General features: G+C 58.3%; 1 protein-coding gene and 1 non-coding gene across 3 annotated transcripts; one reads left to right on the forward strand and one right to left on the reverse strand.

The window, feature by feature from the left end:
* The first annotated feature begins 2,628 nt into the window (after positions 1–2,628).
* Positions 2,629–17,436, forward strand: SLC38A3 (solute carrier family 38 member 3). Of its 2 annotated transcripts, XM_055413870.2 has the most exons (16): positions 2,629–2,733; positions 10,343–10,499; positions 10,597–10,678; positions 10,830–10,945; positions 11,533–11,606; positions 11,689–11,781; positions 11,865–11,946; positions 13,022–13,104; positions 13,191–13,249; positions 13,416–13,580; positions 13,676–13,755; positions 14,019–14,119; positions 14,352–14,476; positions 14,578–14,722; positions 15,809–15,912; positions 16,002–17,436. In XM_055413870.2, exons 2-16 carry the CDS (start codon positions 10,399–10,401, stop codon positions 16,104–16,106), a joined length of 1,515 nt encoding a protein of 504 aa, XP_055269845.2. In that variant the 5' UTR covers positions 2,629–2,733; positions 10,343–10,398; the 3' UTR covers positions 16,107–17,436. The 2 variants fall into 2 exon arrangements, with proteins under 2 accessions (XP_055269845.2, XP_088687784.1); XM_088831658.1 differs by lacking the exons at positions 2,629–2,733; positions 14,019–14,119 and having other exon boundaries at positions 10,380–10,499; positions 13,477–13,580.
* A 6,085-nt stretch (positions 17,437–23,521) lies between these two features.
* TRNAE-UUC (transfer RNA glutamic acid (anticodon UUC)) lies at positions 23,522–23,593 on the reverse strand. The gene has a single exon. It is a non-coding gene; the product is annotated as a tRNA-Glu (tRNA).
* Between the last annotated feature and the right edge of the window lie 1,914 nt (positions 23,594–25,507).

Here is a 25,507-nt window from a genome sequence, read left to right on the forward strand (position 1 = left end):
GCTCTAACCTGGCAGGAGTTTTCCTGCCTCAAGGACCCACACAGAGTGCTTGGAGACACTGGGGCTGCGGCCGTGTGGCGGGGTGGCAAGAGCTGCTGCAGTCGGTGCAGGAAGAAAGAGCTGGCTCTTCCTGGGGGCTCATAGGTGATCCCTCATTTGGCTACTGAGGGACAAGTGAGAGTTTGCCAAGGACGTGGGACAGGATGGGGAACCAGGACTGCAGCGGTACAGGGAAGTGAAGGCTGGCATGTTCTTGGAACACCAGGAAAGAGTGTGACCAGCTGGGCAGTGGTGGAAGTGAAGAGGCCAGCTGGGAAGAGGAACAGGTCAGGAGGGTGTCAGGGAGGCTGGCTGGGTGTGAGGCAGGTGCCTGCAGTGTGTCAGAGGAATCAGTGGATACAGATGCTAGGCTCTGAAGAGGACTCGGTTGGAGATTAAGATGGGGCCTCATGGTAAAAGAGAGTCTTGGGATGCAGTGTAGCCAATGTGCCAGGGGACATGCTGGCAAGCTGAGAGGAGGCTGCCTAGCTGGAGTCTGAGAAGACATGGCTAAAGAGGGAAGAGCAGAACAAAGGGCTGCCGGGACCCCGGAAGAAGGGTCTGAGTGATCCTGGGACCCTACGTTCTGCCTCGTGTATCTGGCAGTTTCTTGGGGCTGTGTGGCAGTTTCTTGGGGCTGTGTGTCAGTTTCTGGAGACAGGGGCTTGGAGGTCGGAGGCTGAGTCACAGGTTGAGATAAAGATCCCCACCATCTTCCACCCCAGGTGGCTGCCCCCGGCACTGCAGCTGCATGAACGGACATTCCCTCCAGCCTCCGGGAGAAGGTGCCTGGTACCTCTCGGAGCCCCGTAAAGACTGCCAGCTGTCCGGCCACCTCAGGCTGGGCTGGGAGATTCGGCAGGTGGCAGGAAAGGCCTCTGAGCTGTGTTTGCCCTGGCTGGGGCCCAGGCCTAGCATCAACAAACAGGCAGCTCCTCCCCCAGCCGGGCCACAACTGGCCGGGCCCAGGGACCCCACACCACGCCGCCCTGGGGCCTCTCACAGCAGCCCAGGCCAGCCGGTCCCTGCTCCCTCCAGACTGGATTAAGGACCCCAGCACCCACATGCCGGTGGCCTTGAAGCCAGACCTGGCTCCTCAAGAACTGCCAATAGGAGCACCCAGTCCTTGGCAGATGGCTTCTGTGAGCACCCAGGATGTGTGGAGGTTGGGGGGGCAGAACTGAGACCCTGGTCAGCACCTCTCCTATTTGACTGTCCCACGGGCAGTCCTAAAGCCTCTCAGGGGGTGGGTTTCAGAGTCTCTCAGGACCAAAGTAAGCTGTGATCTGGGGATTACATCAGCCCCAGATTAAGAGGGACAGCCAGTCCCTTCCTGTTTTTCAGCCCTCAGCAGTGAGGCAGTTTAGATGGTTTGAGGTTTTCAAGGATTGCCACCAACCCAATGCCTTTCTCTTTAGTCTACCCAGCCTCCTGGCCTTCCCAGCCAAAGCTGAAGTCCCCTGTCCTTGATTCACAGCTTCACCTTAACCCACTCCCTTCAGGCCAGGGGAAAAGACAGCTATTTCCTTGTGACACAGAGGGAAACTGAGGTACGCTAGGGCTTGGCTGTGGTGGTGCTGTGAGTCAGTAGGAAGAGAATCCTGGAGTCCTAACTCCCAACCCAGGGCAGGGAAGGGGTGAGGCCCGTCTTCTGAGGGCATTCTCCCCAGTACTAGGGAGGGGGACGGACTTGACACATAGACATCCAGCTTGGTTAGGAACAGCAGAGGCCATGGATTAATCTGATCAGAGCCAGTGGCTGAGAAGCGAGGGACAGCTGTTCGGCAAACAGTACCCCCTCCAGCTCACTCCCCAGGTTAGGGCCTTACCCAGCTTACTGCTGGTTATGCCTGGGGGGCTGGGGGTGGGCCTTAACACCCACCACACACCTCTGAGCACTAAGGCCTTGGGTAAGAAGCAGGCAAGGATGGGATTAGGAGCCCTCAGCCAGGAAAACCAGGACCACCCTGAAACCCTTTCCGCCAAGGCACCAAGTCCCAGACCCCACTTCCCATGGGCAGACACAGCTGTCTCCTACTCTTTAGAAATAAGGAAATGGGGATGCGGGCATGGCCAGGGAGATACAGGCAAGGATCAACAGGAGCCTAGCCTTGCTCCACCCCCGTCCTCACTCTACCCTCAGTCTCTTTCGATTATCTGCAGTGAGGACAGAACTGATACAGAGTCCCTGTCCTTACCCTATCCCGCCTCTGCTTGGGAAGGGTGAGGCCGGCAGAAAAGACATCTTGTGCCTAAGTGATGTCCGAAAGTCCCCATTCAAAGCACCCTTCGCTGAGGTTAAGCATGGCTCTGTTGCCATGCCTCTTGGCTGAAAAGCCCCTTCTGGCTGGAGGGAAGTGAGGGCAGAGTATTTCAGGGGTTAAGGGGGCACTCGGAGACTTGAGAGAGAATCTGTCCTGGACGAAAGCATTCTCCCAACGAGACTCCCCTGAGCCCCTTCCGGAGCAGCTGCTGTCCTACCTAAGGGCTTCCCCTTTGCTCCAGGCCTGCCGAGGGCCCCCGCCTCTCCCCCGACCGGCCCCTCCTCCCGCGGGCGGCCCAGGATTGGAGGGCCGGGGGCGGGCCGGGGGCGGGGCTGGGCGCCCTTCATCCCGCGCCGCCGAGCTCCGTCGTGGGCAGAGCGGACAGCACCGACTCGAGCGGAGCACCGCGCGTCCCCTCCCGCGAGGCCAGGTACAGCTGGGGCGCCGACCCCCGCCGCGGGCGGGGCCCTTCTGTCCACTTTCGCGTCGGGATCTGGACTCCGGGCAGGTCCCCTCACCCTCCCTGGCTCCGGGCAGGCGCCCCACCCTCCGGGAAACCAAAGCCCGGAGAGCTGCCGGCCCTGGGGACCCGCCAGCTCCCAGCTTGAGCTGGTGTCCGGGAGGGGCACCTCGTCGTCCCGGGGCCTCTCGTAGGGCCGGCGGGGTCGGCGGTACCCGGAGCCAGGCTCACGGGACGCCTTGTTAGGGGCTGCGGTGGCGGGCCGTGGGCTTGCCGAGGCAGGGCCCACGCGGACGGGCTCGGGAGGGTCCCGGAGGGGGGCCTAAGAGGGCCCGGGAGAAGGCCCTGGAGCGCTGCCCCGTCGGGCTCCCTGACAAGCAAATCGGCCCGGCTGGCAAGCCGGGCTTCAGGGTATATTTATCCTGCTGCCTTAGGCAGGGGTTTGAGGGCAGATCCGGCCAGGCTTCCTGAGGGGCTACGGGACACACGTTGGTCCCAGAGCCCATGCCATTTGCAGCCAGGCCAGCGGGCACGGCGGGCACGGGGCGAGTGTGGCTCCCCGGACTGAAGGCGGGGCTTGGTCTGCGCTCCTCCCCGCCACGCGCACTGGGACCGAGGTGTGAGAGCTGGCAGCGGCCGCAGGGCGGAGGGGAAGGACTCGGACTAGGTTCGCAGGAGCCCGCCCCCGCCCGACTGGCCCCTTCGATTGGCCGCAGCAAGTGCGTGCGTTTGTTTACACCCGCGGAGAGGCCAGGGGCGGGGCTTATGGGAAGTCACCCTCTCCACCCGCCCCCCGACCCCCACCGCAGTCACCCGAGCCTTGAGTCCAGGTATATGCTCTGGGACAGGTCTGAGGGGGGCTACGTGTAAGGTCCTCGCACCGTGGGGGACACGTCGACCCAGGCCCATCCTTCCTTCAGCCTGCCAGTCCTGTCCTTCCTTCCACGACTGCCTTGGGCCTCTCTGCTGGCCCTGAAAGCAGCCCTTCGTCTTTAATGCACAGTCTGGCATGGGGGCTCACTTCCTTCTGGAAAGGAAGCAAATCGCTCAGAGGTTCTCAGTCTGGAGCTTAGAAAGCTGGTGGGATCCAAGGACAGGTCTATTTTGAGAGGGGAGGTTCTGCACAATCATGGAAGGCTTCCTGTAGGAAGAGCCAAAGGTGGGAGAAATCAGGGGTGGATGAGGCCAGACCTGGCACATCTCCAAGAGGCCTGGAATACCTGTAATCAGGAACGAGGCTCTCTGGCTCCTTGAGGTTGAGCTATATGTCTCAGAACTTTATTCTGCCTGGGCTCATAGAGCCCCTATCCTCACTGGCTTCTCAGTCCACCTTTGGTTCAGTACTGGTTCTTTGGGACCATGTCACAAACACCCCCCATGAGGCTCCAAGTGGCAAGATCTTGAGAGTTGGTTGCTCCTGTCCTAGCGCCTGCTCCCTAGCAAGTAGCCTTGGTTGTTGTTGTTTAGTTGCTAAGTCATATCTGACTCTTTTGCAACCCCATGGACTGTAACCTGACAGGCTCCTCCGTCCATGGGATTTCCCAGGCAAGAATACCGGAGTGGGTTGCTATACCCTTCTCCAGGGGATCTTCCTGACCCTGGGATTGAACCCGCATCTCCTGCGTTGGCAGGCAGATTCTTTACCACTGAGCCACCAGGGAAACCCAAGTAGCCTCGGAGCCCTGGAGAAATGGAGAAATTGAAGTGCAATGGAACAGACCAGGTGGTTTATGGTGCTTGGGTGGGGGCAGGGAAGGTTTTTTGAGCTGAACTGAGTGCACCCTGAAAGTCTGGGCTGGGTAGGGCGCAGGCACTCAGTTTGAGGCGGGAACCGTTTTTGGGGAATGGTTGGCTGCGAGAGAGGTACAGTTGCAGCATCTGTGCACACAGAAAGCTGGGGTGGATTTGCCCTGTACCCTAGTAGGAGAGGGGCGCTTCAGGGGGATGTTCTCAGGCAGACATGGCTGGGGAACCAGATGCCACCTGGAGCAGGTGAGATGGGCTGGAGGCTTGCCAAAGACTTTGGACCCATTTCGTTCATTTCATATTTACTGAGTACCTACTGTGTGCCCCCTGCACACTGTCAGGTGGGTGGAGGGCTGGACTTTGACTCTGGATAAGAAGACTGATGCAGGGCGGGGGCTCTTTAGAGGAGCAGGCGGGGTTACTGGGGGCCAAAGGGAAGGACCAGCTGCTGGGCAGGAGGGGCTTTCCGGCCTGCGGCCTGGGGTGGCTTGGATTTGAATTTCCGCTCTGCGGGCCACGTCCTGTTCACAGCCTCTCAGCCGGCACGTCTACACACGTGCGTGGCCGCTGAGGGTGGGGTCATTCCAACTGGCAGCAGCTGTGGGTGCTGGACTTGGGGGCTCTGAGTTTTCTAGCTCGTCCTGGCCTGTGGCCCCATCCTCTGAATGTCTCCACCTGGCTAAGGAGGGCATAAGCTGCCCTCATAAGAATCCAGAGATGCTGTGGCGGCCCGCTGGGCCTGCTGCCCCTCATCTGGGCCTCTGGCACCGTCCACTTCTTGCTCCTTCTGGGGCACTCGGTCTGGTCACTCTGGCTCTGTTTCTACATAGAGCTATCGCTAACAGATTGGCCACCTCTGTCAATCCGTCTCTCACTTGTCTGGTTGTCTATCTGTCTTCCTGTCTGAATGTCTACACATCTAGCCCTCTGTGTATTTTTTTCTTTTTGATCCCTCTGTGTGTGTGTGTGTGTGTGTTAGTCGCTCAGTCGTGTCTGACTGTTTTGTGACCCCATAGACAGTAGCCCACCAGGCTCCTCTGTCTATGGAATTCTCCAGGCAAGAATACTGGGGTGGGTAGCCATTCCCTTCTCCAGGGGATCTTCCCCACCCAGGGATCGAACTCGGGTCTCCTGCATTGCAGGCAGATTCTCTGCCATCTGAGCCACCAGGGACGCCCCTGTGTCTCTCTGGATCCTCTGTTTCTTATCTCCCCGCGCCTCTGTCTGTCTCTTGGTCTGGATCTGTTTGCATGAGCACAGATATCATGTGTGTGTATGTTTTCTCCCTCTCTTTTCCCTTCCTCCAACTCTCCCTGCTTCTTCCTGACATTGGATTGTGCCTCTCCTCCAGGCTGATTTTGTCTTTCGCCGCCCCCCCCCCCATCGGGGTCTCCAATGAGTCCTGAGCTGCCCTAGGCCCCGGGTCCAGCTTTCTTTGGGGCCAGAAATCCGGCTGTCCAAATATTTGGCCGCCTCCAGGGGATTCCGGGTCAGCAGGGAGGAGGATGGACTGGCTGGCTCGGGGTCTCCCCTGCCTCTGGGGGGGCCACAGGCACGTGATGTCCTGTCCTTTGCCTCAGCTGAGCCTCGGGCTGCACGTCCTTCTCAGCAGGCTGGCAGTGAGGGGAGGGGGGCTGCTGCTGGCCGTGGTCAAGTCTTGAGCCAAGAGATTCTGACCACAGCTTCCACTGGGTTGGGAGGCAACCTGAGCAAGGAGGGTTCAGGGTTAGGCAAGAGGGGAGGCCTAGGTGTCTGGGGACAGGCCCAACGCTAAGCATCTGTTAGGTGTTTAGAAAGTATACCCTGTCACCGGAAAGTCCACCTTCCGGCCCCAGCAGGGGCCCTCAGATCCTCCTAGATGGTTCCGGATACCCAGAACACAGAAGCACGGGGCCAGGGAGCTAGGGGGTGAGGGTTGGTGTGGCCAGCACATGGCTGTTCTGCACCACTTGCCTTCCACTGGGTGTGGCCTCTCCTGTCTGCCACCCCCTCGGTACCAGCCGGGGGTTAGCTACACACTGGTCACTTACTCAGTGTTGTTGACAATGAGGGAGTAGTGGATGGAAGACCGGATCCGCTGAGGTCAAAACCTGGAGTTGTGGGTCCCGAGGAGGGGCAAAGTACTTTTTTTTTTAAGCATCCTCTCCTGTTCTAAACATCCTCCCACATGCCCTGTCCCTAGACCCCTGACCTCAGCAGTCGGCTTCGCACCAATCGCTGTGGCTGTGCCTTGCGAGCACACAGTCCACACCTGTCCAGCAAACCCAGTTTCCCTGTTGACTAATGTCTGGTCCGAGGAGGTTGTTTTCCTTCTGAAGCCTGGAGAAGCAGGTGGATGCTAGGCTGGGAGGGGCATCTTCTCTCAGCCAATGAGGGAAGTTGTAAGGACCCATGAGCTAGAATTGGGGGCAGCCATCACCCCTGAGCCCCGAGGGATGAGCACAGTGGAGCCTTAAGCCAGGCCTTCTGCCTCTGCCCTGAGATCTGAGCTGAGGTGGGGGCTGTCCAGGCACAAGGAACCGGGGGGCCATGGCAGCCAGCTCCGTGGGTTCAGTGCCTTCACCAGCGCACGTGGCCACAGGACCGAGGGAAGGACAGTGTGGATTCTCCCTGTAGCTAAGCCGCAGACCCACTCGTGTCCTGAGCATGGGGGAGGACAACCGGGCTCAGAGCCCTGGTGACTCCCAGGACCTGGATGAGGGCGTGCTTCCCATAGCGGCTGACGCAAACAGTGGCCCCACGGTGGCCTGGATTCCTGGATCTTGAAATCTTTAATTAGCCAAACTCAACGCCTGCCGAGGAGGTGTGCCTGACGAATTCTCACCCTGTGATGTCTGCGTGGGCGGACGTTACCTGCTGTGCGATCCCGGTGGCTTCTGGCCCCCCGCTCCCCCCTCCACCTTGGCCCTTATCTCCCAACAGAGCAAACAGGCCCCAGGGCAGTGGCCTGGACCATCGATTTACTGCTTGAACTCATGCTACACCCATGACGGCTGCTATTCTGATGATCCGCTCAAGGTTGCCGTGATCTCCCCACCCAAGAGCCTGACCCCTCTCTGGGGGCCTGTGGTCTGCTCTAGGGGCAAAGTCCTCTGGGAGGCGCCTCACTCTGTCCCCACCTTTGGTCAAGCCTCCCAGAACCCCCAGAGGACAGGAGGACACTGAGGTCCTGAGTGGGGAATAGTTTGTCCATGATCCCACCGTGAGGCAGGGCCAGGTCAGGCCTCAGACCTAGAGTGTCGTCTCTGGGCTTTCCCTGCAGTGGGTCAGAATCTCCTGGCAGGCAGGGCTAACCTCTGAGTCTACCCAGATGTCTGATGCAAAGAGGCCTGGGGACGTGGCAGGCCTGAGAGATGAGAACAGTAAAAAATGGGCTGCCAGCCTCAGGGAATGGTTGGGGGTCCACATGTCAGGCCAGTGCTAATCTCTACCCTGCCCTCACCTCCAGCCCTTAGTCCTGCCTTCACTGAAGTCCAGTCTCCTCAACCTCAACTTCAAGGCCCTGTCGGCTTGTCTAGGCCACAGAACCTTCATACTATCCTTACAGCCTGCCTCAGGGCCGTTGCCCATCCGTGCTGTGTACGCTACTTGAGCTGCTCTTTCCTGTTTCCACACTTTGGGGGCTCCTGCTGGAATTTCAGAACTGGCTCCCTCATCTCCTTCTCCAGGAAGCCTTCCTTGATGCCCCTCTCTCTCCTTTTTCGAGTCCCAGCACTATGTGGCTCCATTACAGCAGGAGCCATCGGGTAGGGGATGGGGGGTGGGGAGTTTGTCCCTTCCAGACTGGAAGCCACTTGAGGAAGGGTATTCTGTGTCCTCTCTGGGATCTCAGGCCAGCCTATGACTCAGCACTGACTGATCATGAGTACTAGGCAGGACCTGAAGGTCTAGGCCTCAGGTTGTGCCGAGGGGATGGGGAACCTGAATCGAGGGCCTCAGGCACCTTGGCCATGACCATGCCAGGCGCTGTGGTCTCCCTGGAGGCAGTGCTTGGCTGCTAGGGAAGAATATTAAGGCAGAGAAGAGTGCTTTGTCCAGTCTGCCGACTCAGCACATCCTGAGGGCCTGTCCCAGCCTGCCCAGGGCAGGAGGCCTGGCAAAGGTAACCCCAGCTGAGAGCCAGGGGGTACTCTGGAGTGACTCTGGAGATCAGGTGTGGGTATCTTTGGAGGGGTACTCTCAGTGAGGCTCAGGGCAGGGGCATGAAGACAGGCCGACCCGGGGGACTCTGGTCCAGGGGAAGAGGCCATGAGAAGAGATGCTCAAATTGTCATGGTCCTATGTGGACAGGCTGGAGGAGAGAAAGGTATAGGTGCCAGCATTAGAGGAAGGAGAGGCAGGGTAAGTGGTCCAAGGGTGCCACGTATGGGGTCTTCAGGACTGAGGTACCTAGGATCGGAACTCTGCCTTGGGGCTGCGTGAGGCAATCACAAAGAGGTCCTTTGGTCAATTCCATGTGGTTGCTGCCCTGAGGACACCAGGGCCTTCGGCCTGAGGCTTGAGTCCTGAGCTTAGCCTCCCCTCCCCACCCTAGCCCTGAATGCTGAGTCTGAGACCCGTGGTGCTCTAGCTTTAAGAGTGCACTTGACACCATCAGGATCTGGGGATTTGGGGCGGGATGCCGGCTTCCCAAGCAGAGGGACTAGTCAAGACTCGGCTCTGGCTGACCTGCCTGGCAGTGCTGCAGCCTGCCTGGTCTCTGCCCTGGCCTTCTGTCTGGCCTTCAGGATGTCCTTAGAGATGCTTGGGGCACTATGCCCAGGTACCTTCTAGACATGGGGTAGGTGGCTCCCAGCCCCAGTGATGGGAGAGGGGCCAGCAAGTTGTCTGGGCAATGGGCAGAGTTGGGCAGGGGGAGAAGGGGATCCCTTTGAGTTCCAGCAGAATACAGAGAAGGGAAGACTGACCCAGTGGTCCAAGCCCATCTACAGCTGGCCAAGGCCCTGAGTTCCTGACCTGGGGCTCCAGGAGGTGGGGAGTCTGCTCAAAGGGTGGGCACCTAAGGGTGGGGGCTTCCCCAGCAGGGGAGGAGAGGCTTGAAAGAGAACATGGCCCTGAGGCCAGGGCTGTGTGGAGGGTGAGGTCTGTGTGGCCCAGAAAACTGGGCTCTGGGGGCTCCGATTTCCTGGAAGGCCACGAGGGCACTTTGCAGCCGAGCGGGCAGGGCCCAGGTGCCCAGCTACCCAGCACCGCCGCAGGCCTCCTGACTCCAGGGGGGGTAGTCTCTGCGCCTGCCGTTCCCAGCGCCAGCTCTCAGCCCACAGAAGGCCTTTTGTTCTGGCTGCCAGCAAAGCCCGCCGGGCAGCTGGGAACAGGGCCCATAGCCCTCGCCCTGTCCCGAGGCCTCCAGCCGTCGGGCAGTGCCATTCTAGGTTGGCTAGGAGGCCCCTGGCACACAGGGCACAGGAAACCGTCTCCCGGTATTAATGTCAGGGAGGGGGAGTCAGTCCAGGGCCCACCCCCAGAGAGGGGTCTGGAGGCCTGGGACTCAGCACCCTCGGGTTGTGGCAAGTCAGGTCATGCAACTGACCCTTACTTCACAGATGGTAAAAGCAAGGCCCCCAAAAGACTTGCCTGGGCCGCTACATCTATGTGGCAGCGGAGGGGAGGGGGAAGCGCTAGGTACTGGCTGAGGTGTCCCCTCAGGGTGGCCTGGAGGGTTCAGGGATGTGAGCTCTGCCTCTCAATGGCAGCTTCCAGGGACGCAGCAGGCAGACGCGAGTGGGTCTGTCCTCAGTGAACTGGGAGGTGCGCTAGAGAGCAGACTTCCCGTGGGAGTCTGGGCCGTGAGCCCAAGGAGCGCGGATAACCAGAAGGGCTGTCTGCTTTGCAGACGTCTGACCGCGTCAGCGCGCGAGCCAGTGTTCCTGTGGTGGTGGTCCCAGAGCCATGGAGGCACCTCTGCAGACGGAGATGGTGGAGTTGGTGCCCAACGGCAAGCACTTGGAGGGGCTTCTCCCAGTCGCCACCCCGACAGCTGGCGGCCAGAGGTGAGCGCAGGACCCCATCATGGCATATGGCAGGGCAGGGTGGGGGGGCCGGGCAAGAGGCTAGAGCTGAGCTGCGTGCCCTGGCCTGTGCCTGCAGGGTCGAGGGGCCTGGACGGAGCTGTGTTGAGGGCGAAGGCTTCCTACCGAAAAGCCCCAGCAAGGAGCCACACTTCACCGACGTGAGCAGGGGCTGCAGTCAGGGGCTCAGGGGCATGGGAGCGGTAATGAGGCACACCAGGAGGCCGAGGGACAGTGCGGGAGCGAACACTGGCTTGCCTTCTGCACTTCACTGACTCACCCCACCCTCCCGTCTCACTCTGGTGCCCGCAGTTCGAGGGGAAGACATCGTTCGGGATGTCGGTGTTCAACCTCAGCAATGCCATCATGGGCAGTGGCATCCTGGGGCTCGCCTATGCCATGGCCAACACGGGCATCATCCTTTTCCTGTGAGTGTCCTCAGCAAACCTTCTAAAGACAGGAGCCCCAAACAGGCCACCAACCCTGACCTCCCAGGACCTGCCAGTTTCCTATCCCAAGACCAAGGCTGCAGTGGGTGGGCAGTTACACTTGCCCCAAACCACAGCTAGGAAAAAAAAAAAAAAAAACAGCCCTGGCCAGACAAATATACCTCATTTCCTGGTCAAGCTGCTGAGATGACGACACGGGGCCAGCCGAACAGGCCTGAGTCTGTCCTACTACATTTAACACGTGATGGATGAATCCAGTGGCCAGGCCGTATGTGGGTACACGTGTCCTTACCTGGGAGCTCTGCCCTGCAGCCTAAATGGAAAACATGTTTGTTCCGAGATTTCAATGGGAGGTGGTGCTCAGAGGGTCTCTTCTGAGTCCTGACCACCCTGGGTCAACCTGAGTGGTGTTTGCCACCCCTGGGGACTGTCAAGTTTGCATCCACATATGTTGGGGGTCCAGACACCTGGGTTGCAGACCCCACACACCCAGCCCTTCCCCAGAGCTCATCGTCCCCTGCTTGTCAGGGGAACCCCAGTAGCCTCTTTTCATCCACCTTCCCCAGGTTCCTGTTGACAGCCGTCGCCTTGCTGTCCAGCTATTCCATTCATCTGCTGCTCAAGGCCTCAGGAATCGTGGGTGAGCCCCAACTTTGGCCTGTAGAGGGGAGGAGTGGGCTGGGGGGAGCTCTTCTGACTGTCCTGGTTCCCTGCCCCCACAGGCATCCGTGCCTATGAGCAGCTGGGCTACCGTGCCTTTGGGACCCCAGGAAAGCTGGCGGCCGCCGTGGCCATCACGCTGCAGAACATCGGAGGTGAGGCTGATGGACAGGCCAGCAGTGGGCAGTGGGCAGGCTGAAGGCTGGCAGGCTTGGCTGACCTGCCCTTCTCCCCGCAGCCATGTCCAGCTACCTGTACATCATCAAGTCTGAGCTGCCCCTTGTCATACAGACCTTCCTGAACCTGGAGGATCGGACCTCGTGAGCCCCAGGGTGGGGCGGGGCTGGGTGAGGGTGGGAGGCTCTGGGCTACCCCTCCCTACCCAGCACTAGCGGAGCTCAGGCTGGACTAGTGGGAGAGACAAGCCAGGGTGGAGTGGGGAGCAGAGAGCGGCTGGAAAAGCTCACATTCACCTCGGGGAACCTTCCCAGGAGAGCCGTGTGGGGCTGGGAGGTGGGGTGAGGCTGAGCAAGCTGGCCCCGCCTAGCCCTGGACCCAGCCCATGAACACGGAGGACCTGAGAACCTCGGGCTTAGCTCTAAGCTCCTGCTATTCCTGACCATGGCTTGGGTGTTAGCTTCCCCCCACCTCGCCCCAACCAAGAAATTAAGCCCACAGTGTCCCAGTTGCCTGTCATCAGTTTAGCCAGTACTGATGACTTAGCCATGTTTTGTGGGTAAGAGCAGAGAAGAAAGCCAGGCCCTGCCCTTGGAAACACAGCCCCAGCAGGCAGAGGGGCCGTGTGGCTGTGAGCAGCTCACGGAGGGTGGAAACGAACAGCCAGGATTCGGTGCCCAGGCCCTAGGGCCCTCTCCTGCGGAGTTGGCCTTTGGACTTGCCCTGGAAGGAGGGTCTCTTTCCTCATCCCTGTGCCCACTATCTATTGAGGACGTGGGCAGGATGACGTATGATGAAGGTCCTGGGGGCACCACAAGGAACTCCGGTGGTTGGCAAGTCCCTGAGAGCCCCATGGACAATCCCTCACCACCTCCCCAGACCCAGGTTTTTGCATCCCACCCCCTTAGGGCTACTTCCTGGGCAGGGTGGACCCTAGATCTGTGCGTCCTGGGAAAAACAGCCACAGTGACTCTAACCGTGATGGTTACCAAGCAGGAGCTGCGTGTGTTAGTCCTCACCCTGCCCCGGGGAATGCTGGGAGTGGGCCCATTTTGCAGATGGGGAAAGGGAGACTCGGAGGTGGGGACGAGTATTCTTCAGAGGTCGCTGCATGGCATCACTCAGTGGTACCATGGGTGACCCCAACTGAGGGCGAGGCAGCCGCGCCACCCGAGGCTGAGTGGCCGGAACCTTGGCTCCCCGCTTCCGCCCCTGCAGGGACTGGTACCTGAATGGGAACTACCTGGTGATTCTGGTCTCTGTTGTCATCATTCTGCCCCTAGCCCTGATGCGGCAGCTCGGTGAGTGTGGCGGCGCCAGGGCCTGGGGCCCAGGGCAGGCGTGGGAGGACCCCTCCAACTCACACGCCCCCTCCCCAACTTCGCAGGCTACCTGGGCTACTCCAGCGGCTTCTCCCTCAGCTGCATGATGTTCTTCCTAATTGCAGTGAGTCACCCTCCACGCGGGTTCAGGGAGGGGGTAGATCTTTCTGGGCAGCCTGGGTCAGGAGGGCAGCTCCTGATCTGCACGTGGCTTCACAGTCACTTCCGAGGACCCCTTCTTGGCCCTGATGCCCTCATCCTCTCCCCACTCCCCCCCACCACCCACCTAGGTCATCTACAAAAAGTTCCACGTGCCCTGCCCGCTGCCCCTCAACGTGGCCAACATGACAGGCAACGTCAGCCTCATGGAGATCAACAAAGACGAGGCAGGGCTGCAGGCCACGACGGAGGCCGGGGCGCTCTGCACCCCGAGTTACTTCACGCTCAACACTCAGGTTGCAGCAGGCCAGGGGAGGGGCAGCGGGCCTGGGGAGAGTGTGGGACCACTGCGGGGGCGGCCCGTCCTGACACAGAATCCGTGTTTCCTCAGACAGCATATACCATCCCCATCATGGCTTTTGCCTTTGTCTGCCACCCTGAGGTGCTGCCCATCTACACGGAGCTCAAGGAGTAGGTATCCATGTATGGGAGACGGGGAGGTCCTCCTTCTCCCTGGAGTGAATGGAGGTGGTCCTCAGCGGGGAGGAATGTCAGGAGCCAAGTCATTTTATCCAAGGTCTCTATGGCTGCCAGAGGGGCGACCGGGGGCGAGAAGGAGGCTCTCTGAGCTACCAGATGGTGAGGGTGTGTTGCCAGAGAGAGACCCCAGGACACCCGGGGGTTTCCCAGCGTTGCCCAGCTTGGCAGCAATCCCCTCCCCTGCTGCCCCGTAGTCCCTCCAAGAGGAAGATGCAGCGGATCTCCAACCTCTCCATTGCCGTCATGTATGTCATGTACTTCCTGGCTGCCCTCTTCGGCTACCTCACCTTCTACGGTATGGCTGGACCGTTGGGGGCAGGGGCAGAGGCCAGGCTGGGGGGCAAGGGGCTGGCCTGTGGCCATGGCACCCTGTGCACTGTAGGCGCTCATTAGATCGTGGTGCCTGTCTGTGCCCTGCAGCTGTGGAGGTGAGCCGGTTGCCACTCCCCACAGTGTCAGGGTCAACCCAGGCTCAGAGCCGCCCCCTCCCCGGACCTCCTGCTGACCACCCTCCCTGCCTGCCACAGACGGGGTAGAGTCAGAGCTGCTGCACACTTACAGCAAGGTGGACCCGTTTGACGTGCTGATCCTGTGCGTGCGCGTGGCTGTGCTGACAGCCGTCACACTCACAGTGCCCATCGTTCTGTTTCCGGTGAGCCAACATGCACGTGGCCAGGCCCACGGCGGGGTGTGGGGGGCGGGGTGGACTGAGGCGACTGACAGATCGATGACTCTCCCCGTCCCTCTTCCCAGGTGCGCCGCGCCCTCCAGCAGATGCTGTTTCCTGACCGCGAGTTCAGCTGGCTGCGGCATGTGCTCATTGCCGTTGGCCTGCTCACGTGTATCAACCTGCTGGTCATCTTTGCCCCCAACATCCTGGGCATCTTCGGGGTCATCGGTAAGCGGCCTGGCCCACCTGTGAATGGAGGCAGGGTGCTGCCCCAGGAAACTTCCTCTCTGCAAACCCTGGCAGATTCCTGAGCTCATACCCTACATTTAGGAGATGTCTGCGTGCCATGTCCTCAGCTTGGCCTCCCATCTGAGATTTGTTCTGAAGGGTCTTTTAATCCATTGTGAGGGCTCAGAACCACCAGGTCAGTTACCCTTGCTGGTGGTGTTGGGGGATGGGGTGGAGCCCAGGGGTCAAGGGGCCTCCACAAAGGATCTCATCAGGCCTTTTCCCCACTCCACATATTAGGAAGTGTACAGTGATTAAGGGAGAGCCATATAGCTATTAAGCGGAGAGCCTTGATTCAGCCCCAGGATCATGGAACTATAGATTTGGGCTTCTGTCCAACTGTCCCAGTTGGAGCTCTGAGTGGGAAGCTCAAACAATTCTGACATCTTTGGGGTGACTCAACTCAGGAGACTGACTCTTCAACTCTGCAAGGACCAACACACTGACCTGGGGACTGCATAGCATTTATATCATAGACAAGACTCTTGGTTCTGTATGTCTGAAATCTGACTCAAAATGAATTAAGCATAAAGTAATGCATGGGCTCAGCTGATTGAAATGCCTTCAGGAATAGCTGTATCCAGCAGCCCAATATCCTCAAAGCTTTGTCTCTATCTCTTGGCCTGTCTTTTTGCTATCTTTCACTGACAGATTCTTCAGATACCAAAAGCCCTAGCCTTCTATCCTGGTAGATGGAGAATAAGGGGAGAGGCTGACAGACTTTCCAGAATCAGGCAGAGTTCTCAAGTGGAGTTTCAAGATGAGACTCCCTCATCAAGGAATGTTTGATCTCATTAAAGTGTCCACCCCTGAACTTTAGCCAGTAGGTGGAAGTGAACCAACAGTCATGATCTTCGGTTGCTCAGTTGTGTTCGACCCTTTGCGAACCCATGGACTGCAGCACACCAGGCTCCCCTGTCCTTCACTGTCTCCCAGAGTTTGTTCAAGCTCCTGTCCGCTGAGTCAGTGATGCCATCCAACCATCTCATCCTCTGTGAGGAGCCAACAGTGGCCATGTCTTTGCAGGTGCCACGTCTGCCCCGTGCCTCATCTTCATCTTCCCAGCCATTTTCTACTTTCGCATCATACCCCCCGAGAAGGAACCTGCAAGGTCTACCCCCAAAATCCTGGTGCGAAGGGCCTGGAGGTCGGTGGGCGGGTGTGAGGCTGAGGGAGTCTGCTCTGACCTCAGGCCTGACCCTGACTTCTGATCCCACAGGCCCTTTGTTTTGCTGCACTTGGCATCTTGCTGATGACCATGAGCCTGAGCTTCATCATCATGGACTGGGTCTCAGGCACCAGTCGGCACGGAGGAAGCCACTAGGATGACCCCTGCATCTCCTTCTGTCTCCTCGTGCTCGTCCTCCTGCCCAGACTCCTCAGTCCCTGCTCCCATCTAGCGGCCAGTCGGTGGGGGGAGGAGAAGGGCGTGCTGAGCACTGGCATCGGGCCCTGCCCACTTTGTTAGAGCCAGGACCAAGGCCTTTGGGCCACTACCCCACTGAGCTCCTGGGCTGCAGGGGCTTCCTGAGCTGGGAGCAGGGTGGGGCTGTACCCCTGCTCCCTTCCTGTTGCCTCAGATCCCACCCAAGCCCCTTATCCTCTTTGCACAGGTGCATAGACTGAGGCCCAGCGGCTGCCCCCTCAGGTCCCACAGCCTGGAGAGGGCACACAGAGCTGAATCAGCCTGGGGTCACCCCCCGCCTTGCTGCCGGGCCATGGTCTGCAAGCCTGGGGCCTCATCTCCCTCAGCCCGCTTGCCTTTCCTCCTTCTGTCCCTGAGGCCCCTTTCAGGCACTGGGGCTCAGGCCCTTGGATAATCTAGTTCTCTTTGCCCATCCCCACTACCAGGAGCAGACACCCCCCTGGCCCCCGCAACCCCCCACCAGCCTCACCCTATCCCTGAGGCCAGAACTTGGTTTTCAATTGAGGTGGGCGTGGGCACCCCCAAGGGACCTCTTCCCTGGCCCTTCACCAGTCCTGGGGAGGCTGGGACTCCCCCCAACCCCAAGCCCAGGCCACAGTTCACATTCCACTGCTGGGAGAAGAAAGAGGCTGGGGCCCAGAGTGTCTCTGCCCCTGGGAGCCAAAGACCCTAGGGGCCAGTCTGGGGCAGAGGTGGAGAAGCTGGCAGCCCCCTTTTATAAATATTATACATAAGACCAGATGTGCTTTATATTCTTGACCTTCAGGGTGCCTGGGTTCCTGGAAGGTGGGGTGGGAGCTGGGACACCAATGCTGATGGAATCCCACCCTGCCTGTTTCCCTGGGATGAGTGTGGGACAGGGTGAGTCCCCTACCCAACCCCGTCCCCTGCCTCCCAAACCAAGCAGCGGCATGCTGAGACCCAGCGCTGGGCCTGGGCCTGGGCCAGGCTTAGCACAGACCTGCTTTCTCACGGGGTGAGGTGGGGAGGAATTAATGAGGCCCCAGGAAATGGGACAGAGAGAGGCCTCCGGAAGGAGGCAACGTGAGGCGCATCCTCAGCAGCTCCAGGGAGGGTCTGAGCTGGGGGCAGCTGAGCCCTGCAGAAGCCCCGCAGAAGGGCCCCCTACCCTCCCTGGCTGCCATGTCAACCCTCTGTCAATGGCTTGCGTCTGGGGACAAAAGTCCTGGGATCCTGGGCCCTGTCTGGATCTTTTATTACTAGTGAAACCTGCTGCGAATAAAGGTGGGTTAGCAAGTGCCTGTATGTGGGGCCTGAATTCTGAGAGGGGGAGTCCAAGGCAGGACAAGAGTTCCAGGGATGCAGAGTGGCCCCAGGTGCCCCAGCCTGGAACAGGGGGCCGGCTGGGAAGCTGCCCATTGCCCGGGGCAGGCCTGAATCAGCTGGGACCCAGCAGGATGGAGCTGCCCAGGCCTTGGCATCAAACCCTCATTAGGAAAGACCCTGTACCCGACTAGGCGGCCGGGGAAAGGGGCAGCAGGAAAAATCCAGTTTGAACTGGCAAGGCAGCTGCCAGCCTGAGAAACCCCTGAAGAAGGAACTTCCTCAAGTCGGTGGCTGCTAGGCCCATGGCAGTGCCAGCTGATCAGAGGGGGGCTTCCTGAGTCTGGTTCTCATCAGTCCCGGGTGCCTGACTCCAGCCTGGGGACTCACCCAGGGCCCCAGGAAAGAGCTGGACACTGGCCTAGAGGTGGCCGCAGCCCAGAGTGCCCCCGGTGAGCAGGGTTACCCTCTGCATGGGAATGTCTGGCTTCTTCCTTGTCTGCTGGGGCCATGGCACTGCCCAAGACCCTGGACTCCTGGGGAGTAGGAGGCAATAAAGGCCAGGGTCCATCCTGCTGACAGACCCTGGGAGTCTTGTCTCATACTCCTTCCATCCAAAGAAGGTTGCAGCCCAGAGCAGCCACAGGACCGCCTGGAATCCCTTAAGACCCCCAGGTCTGGCTTCAGGCCTCTCAGATCAGTAGCTCCACCCAGCCCTCCCACCCACCCCCACCCACATATACACATATGGGGTGGACCAAGGACTCTGGCCCATTGGAGGCCATCTCTGCCTGCCCAGCAAGGTCTCCTCCAGACTGATGGGTGGGCAGTGGCTCCAGGGGGAAGGGGGCAGGCAATGTGGCCACTACACTATGTCTAAAAGTCGGGTGCCCACAAGATGGTTTGCAAACTTTAGCCCTGGCTGTCAAGTTCTAAGCCATTCAGCCTCTGTGAGGATGGGTCTGCTGGCCCTTGGTCATCACTAAGCACTTTTATGTGTTTGGAAGAATTTCTCAGGACATTTTTCTTCTTTCTTGCTTTTTAGAATTGCTCTGAAAAAAATTTTTTTAAATCTTAAATGTTAACAAATTTGCAGGAATTTCCTGGCGGCCCAGTGGTTAGGACTCCATGCTCTCACTGCCGAGGACCCGGGTTAAATTCGTGGTCCTTGGTCAGGGAACTAAGATCCCACAAGCCGTGAAGCACGGCCAAAAAAATTACAGCAGCACAAAGGTCATCTATGTTTCTTTCCACCGCTTTCCTTATGACTGCCTGCAACAGAAAAACAAGACGATACAGAGCAGGAGAAAGGGCCAAAGCATGGGCCTTGGTCTCCCTGACCAGCAGCTGCCTCTGCCTGCACACTTCTTGCCTGCGTGCACATGCACAGATTCGCCTGACAACTGAAAAAGAATCCACTGTTCATTCATTCGACACGTATTTATTACAATTTCCTATGTGCCAGGCACTCTTCCAGCACCTGTACATACATCAATGAGCAAAGTGAAGACCCCTGCCTTCCTTGAACTTATATTCTAGGTGGGGGATTAGATTCAGACCAGAAACATGAAACATAATCAGTTACGTGATATCATTTGTTAAAAGATAATCAGTAGAAAAGGGAGTAAAGATGGCGTGGTAAGGGCAATGAAGAACAAGGGTTGGGGAACTTCCCTGGCAATCCAGTGGTTAAGCTTCCACACTCCCAACGCAGGGGACACAGGTTCAATCCCTGGTTGGAGAACTACGATCATGCATATTATGCAGTGCGGCCAAAAAATAAAGAAAAGCTAGGAGATGGATTAGGTGGGCCTCACTGAGAAAGGGACATTTGATCAGAGCTTGGAGAGGGAGGAAGCCATGCAGATGTCTGCAGGGAACATTCCAGCTAGGAGGATCAGCCAGTGCAAAGCCCTGGGGCAGAATGCCTGGCATGGGAGAGGGGCAGCCAGGAAGCCATGGAGACTAACGCTGAGTGAGGTGAAGGCGGGCAGAAGAGACGAGTGGTGGCTACGGAGGGGATGTTGTGGGACCTTGTCAGCCACCTTCGGGTTTTTCTCTGGAAAAGGTGAGAACCAAGGCCAGGGCCTGAACAGAGAAGGGGGCAGGATCTGACTCAGTAGCGGCTCTGAGTTTTAAATGGATTATTCTGGCTGCTTCATTGAGACTAGACTCTGGGGTGAGGGACAGGGAGCCAAAAGGGCGACAGTGACACAGGGCTATTACAGATGCTCCCGACTATCCGGCATCTCAGCCCAGGTAGGGGCTCGGTTAGGGTGAGACACTGGCCATGTCCTGAAGGTAGGGGTGGCAGGGTTCCCTGATGGCTTGGTACGTGTGTATGAGGGGAAGGGCAGAGGCAAGTCCAGGGTGACTCCAAGCTTCTACTGTATGTGCTGAGGGAGGCTAGAAGAACAGGAGTCTTGGGAAGGAGATCAGTTTTGCCCATGAAAAGTTTAAAACACTGACTGGACATCAAAGTGGAAATGCCATTTTTATGCTAAGGTGTGTGACTCAGGTTCAGTAGAGTGACCAGTACTGGAGCCTTGGATCTGGGAGGCAAAGAGAGTGGATTGGTACTTGAAGCCAGGGTTCCGGATGTGATGGGGACAGTTTGGGTTTGGAAGGAGGAGGGGAGCGGTAGGGACTGAGACTTTGGACCATTTCTGTTGGGAGGTAGGAGAGATGAGGTGAAACCTGCAAAGAAGCTGGTGGGAGCAGCCAGGAGATGGGAGGAAACCCAGGTGCGCGCGGGCTCCTGGGAGACAGGCAAGCATCAGCTGCTCAAGGAGGTGAGGGTGGAGCACAGACCAGCGGGTCCAGCAACGTGTAGGTCACTAAAGACCTTGACCAAGGATTTTTTTGTGGAGGGAAAGGCAAGCCTGTCTGGAAAAGGTAGAGGAACGAGAGGTAGGACCTGGAAATAACAATCGGAGACAATTTGTGTGAACTTAGAGGAGCAGGGCTGACAGAGACGTTTAAGGAAGACTGGGAAGAAGCAGCAGTTATTGAGGATATGAGATGGGAAGAAGCTGGCAGGGTGGTGGGTTGGAGGCAACGGAAGGACTTCTGGGCCAGAGCCCTCAAAGACAGCACAGGGAGATCGGACAGTGGCATCAGGGGGCATGTAGCGTGGCCAAGCCAAGCACTGTTAACAAGCAGCATCCTGGGTCCAAGAAGGAGCCGGAGACCTCGAGGAACAAATCCATGTGCTTAGTCGCTCAGTTGTGTCTGACTTTTGCGACCACCAGGCTCTTGTAGCCCATCAGGCTCCTCTGTCTATGGAATATTCCAGGCAAAAATACTGGAGCAGGTTTGCCATTTCCTACTCCAGGGGATTCTACTCCCAACCTATGTATGAAACCCCTGTCTCTTGCATCTCCTGCATTGGCAGGTGGATTCTTTACCACTGGGCCACCTGGAGAGCCCCCACAGGGAGCATATGGAGGGACCCAGAAGACTCACTCAGGTCTCAGCCTTGACTTCCTTTTAAGTCATCCAGCAACCGACTAATTTTCAAACATCGTTGCTGCTGCTCAGTCGCATCTGACTCTTTGCAACCCCATGGACTGCAGACCCGCCAGGCTCCCCTGTCCATGGGTTTCTCCAGGCAAGAATACCGGAGGGGGGTTGCCTTTTTTTTTTTTTTTAATCGTGAAACAGTAATAATAGACTGCATGCTACTTAGAAAGAAAATGTAGCCCTGGGAAATATCGGAAAGAACAGAACTGCTTTCAGAACCATACTAGGCTGCAAACCTGCTCTGCCACGCGCAGCCGGACCTGGGACTGGATTAAGTTTAACCCCGCACACGCATCCACTCCCGACCCAGCATGTCCATACAAGGCGGCCTCTGCTGCCCCCTGGCGGTCAACGGCCAGAGTCTGGGCTGTGCAGTGACTCAGCCCATACATTACAGAACCTGGTGGTGGGGATGCTCAGCTGCAGCTGTGCAGGGAACCCTGAGGTTCCAAGGCTGTCCAAGAAAAAATCCTGACTGGCGCATGGGAAGGGCGCAAGCAAGAAGGCTTCGGGCTGGCCAAGGGAGGGGTGGGGGCTTCATTCATTCGACACTGGGCATCTTGGGCAAGTGAGTAGCTGCCACTCTCACGCTTGGCCAGGTCCTTAGGGAACCAGGCCTTGGTCCCTTCCCCCATGAGTTGCCTGACCTTGGAGGGGTTCCTGGCGCAGAGGAAGGGGCTGGAGTCCCAGACTCACCCTTAACCGTGCGTTCTGAGAGCCCCACCAAGCATCACCCAGTTCGTCTCATCCTGCCCACATCTCTCCTGGGGTCAAGCTCATCAAGGCACCTGGAGCCCCAAACCACACCCGCACGCGTTCCCCGGCTTAGTTTATGGTATGGGCACTGAGCCACCCCAGCCGCGGGAAGCAGGGACATGCCCACCAGGATAATCAACCAAAATCAGCGTCTAATCTTTGCTCTGAATTGGGGGGATGGAGGTTAGAGAGCATTCTAGAACGCAGGGGATGAAGAAGCCGGGACCAGAAGAAGCAAGGCACACGTGTCGTGGCACATTCTGTGGCTGGGCGGCTAAGGCCGGAGGCAGGCGGGGAGGGCTGGGGTCAGAGCTAGGTGAGGGCCTTGCGGCGCCACGGATGGCTCTGAGCAAGAGGACGCCGAACGGCTGCTGCCCTATGGAGGGAGAGCCTTGCTGGCCACCGAGTGGGCAGATCGACGGAGGCAGGGGCTCAGGGCTGGAGGCAGAACGAAACTGGAATGCAGGACTGATGCTGGCGCGAGCGGCAGTCAGACGAGAGGACCGCTGGGAGGTGGGGGCCCTAGGCCGGCCTCGGCTCCCGCGTTGCGCTAGAGACCCGCTAGAGGGCGCCGCTGTCCCGCGAAGCCGTGCTCGGTCTCTGGCGCCGCCCAAACCCCGCACTCCCGCCTCGAGAAGCCCCGGAAGGGGCGGGGCGGGGCGCTCCGGGGCCGCTTCCGGCTTCATCTCGCACCGGAGGCGGGGAAGGAGGCGGGGAAGGGGTCGGGGGGTGGGAGGTAGGGGTGGGCAGGGACTCAGGGGGGTTTGGGCTCCGAAACTTGGGGAAGGTTGTCAATAAGAGGGAGAGGGAAGTGTGCGAGGAAGCCGTGGTGGGCCGAGGGCAGGCCGTGTGGCGGGGTCGGGGTGGGGAACAGAGTGTCAGGAGGCCAAAGCGGAGGGAGGCTCTGGTCTGCAAGGCTGCACCCTTGGTAGCTTTTGGCCCCCACACCTCAGCCTCCAGCCTTTTTCCTTGTGAAATACAATCCTGGAGCTCCTGGGGGGCTTGGCACTGCCCAAGACCTGAAGGCAGGGCAAGGAAGGCTTTCCAGCAATGGAGTAAAAAGGTGCTCAGAGCTGGGGAAGCAGCTAGAGGCGGCTGGGGAACCCTTTCAGCAGATTTTCTTTAAATGTTGGAGCAATGTCCGTTTGGAGAAGAGGCCAAGCCTGTGGAGAGGACTAAAAGGGGACTAGTCAGCCCAAACCTGCTGGAGGAAAAGAACTCAGCCCAGTTATATGGCCCTGCCCCCCACACGTCCCCAGCTACCCTCTCCTGGAGGATGTGGGACAACCCTGTCCCCATAGGTTTCACTCCGTCACCCGCATCCCCTGCACCACATGGTGGCCACCCCAGGCCTTCTTTCCTGCCTTCTCTCTTGTCCACAGCAGCCAGAAAGAACTTTATTTTTAAAAATAATTTTGTTTTTGTCTGTGCTGGGTCTTCCTTGCTGCATGGGCTTTCTCTAGTTGCAGTTTGCCAGCTTCTCAATGAGGTGGCTTCTCTTGTTGTAGAGCACAGGCTCAGTAGTCGTGGCTCATGGGCTTAGTTGTCCTGTGGAATGTGGGATCTTCCCAGACCGAGGATCAAACCTGTGTCCCCTGCATTGGCAGGCAGATTCTTTACCACTGAGCCACCAGGGAAGCCCCCCATGGGGGACTTTAAAATAGCAGATCATGTCACCCATTCTCAAAAATCCTCCAATTGTTTTTGATTTTTGTTTGTGTTTTAGGCTTGCATTGCTCGTGAGATCTTAATTCCCTGACCAGGAATTGAACCTGGACCCCAGCAGTGAAAGTACTACATCCTAACCACTGGACAACCAGGGAATTCCCTAAAAACCTCCAACTGTTTCCATCACATTTGGAATGAAATTTGAACATCTTCCTGCCCTGTGGCCCTGATAACCTGACCTGTTCTTACTCTCTGCTGGCACTAGCCCACAGCTGGGCCTGTGCTGGCCCAGAACATCTCAGAAGTTTTTCTTCAACAGCCGTAGCCATCCCCAACCAGGCTCATTCCTCTAACTTTGTCTAGTTGGCTTCAGGGGCAGCATTTGCTCCCTGCAGTTCTGCAGAGCAATGTCCCTTGCTCTCAGGGCCCAGTGACCAGCATCTCTCCCAGAACAGGTCCTGTTCCTCTTCCCCCTCTACTGCTGGTCACCATCTACAAGAAGCTCCTGAGCCTTGGTGGCTTGGCCTTGGAGGCACCTCATGGGCTGCTTGCTGTTGCATCACCTTCATTAGGGCTGTTTTTGATCCTTCATTAAATTAAATTCCAGGAAGTGGTGCTAATGAAGGCCCTAACGAGTCGCAGGAGAAGCTTCCAGCCCCAGCCTTTGGACAGCACTGACAGGGAAGGCAAGGCAACAAGGTGAGCAGAGGCGTGGCTCCTGGGGATAAGGCTGATTGTCATTTCCCAGGCCCTCTTAAGGATCCTAGGTTTCCCAGGGGAGGTGGCCTTTAGAGGCTGCGAAAGTGGCAAACACAGGGGCAAGTTGGATAGGAACTCTTCAAGGACATGGAAGGGGTCTCAACTCAGTCCTGGACCCAGGGCCTTGAGGGCTCGCTGGATCCCCTGGACAGTTCTACCCCAGTCGAATCAGCAGCACCCTGTGAGTGCCAAGATAAGTCGGATTTTCAGGGGCAGACATGAGTCACTGGCTTGGAGATGCTGGGATCTGCTGCAGGCTCATACGCAGTCCTACCTCAGCATCTCTTAGGCACTTGGGAACTCCCTGCTTGCTCTTCACCTCACTGATGCCGCGTAGCTGTCCTCTCTCACACCACAGACCCTCTTGCTCTGGCCAGGCTGGCCTTTCGGTTCTAGGAACACCCAGGCCCTTCCCGCCCTGCCCCAATGTCTTTGCTGTCGCTTCTGCCTGTCTATAGCCCTCTTCTCTTAGCTTGTCACATGCTTGGTCCCTTCTCCTCATTCAGAGTTCCCCTCCTTGGAAACAAATCACTGTTCCTCATACATACACCTCCCGGTGGCTCTCGTGTCACCCCGTTAAGTTCCTCCGAAACCCTGGAGTTCATTTCCCTGTTGACGTGTTTGGCATGTGCTTCTGAAGGGCAGGCTTCCAGCTGCCTCCCTCGCCCTCAGGTTCTCAGCACACAGTCCGTGAATGAATGACTCCTCCTCTGAGAGCCTCCTGCCCCTGGATCAGGTGGAATCCCCTAGCCTATCAAGCAACTTTTTGGCATGGAGTGCTGGGGGCCTGAGTTCTCCAGGCGCCAAAGCCAGTTGAAGGAGGGGGACCCTGGACCCCAAGGCCTGCCAGGCTTGGGATTGTTTCTCTGAGGGGAGGGAAGAGAAGCCTGGGAATGGAGGTTTGGAAGAAAGGGGCGGAGAGGACAAGGTGGCTGACTCCAATCTCAGAGTGCTGCTGGGCTCAGAAGCAGGAAAGAGGAAGTGCCGGGGGTGTACCAGGAGGTGGAGCCTGGCTAAGGGTTGCAGGGAGGGAACCAGCCCTGGCCACTGAGATCTACAGGCAGAAGTCGCTGAGACTCTTTATCTGTAAAGCTACGTACGATTTAACGATTTAACGGTGCAGAGTCTTGCTGGCGACTCCCTGCCAACTGTGAGCCATGGAGGTGGGGTGGCCAGAATCCCGGACTCGGCATCCCTGAGGGGTTCTGCCTGTTCCTGGACTCTGGGCTGGGGCAGACATGCCTACCCCGAAACTGCCTTTGGGGAAGTGTTGGCAGCTTCCCCTTCCTGGAGCCCGTGGGCTGATGTGT

Source organism: Moschus berezovskii, chromosome 24 (assembly GCF_049115385.1).
Source record: "Moschus berezovskii isolate FMDL1 chromosome 24, NW_MosBer_1.0, whole genome shotgun sequence".
Classification (NCBI taxonomy): Eukaryota; Metazoa; Chordata; class Mammalia; order Artiodactyla; family Moschidae; genus Moschus; species Moschus berezovskii.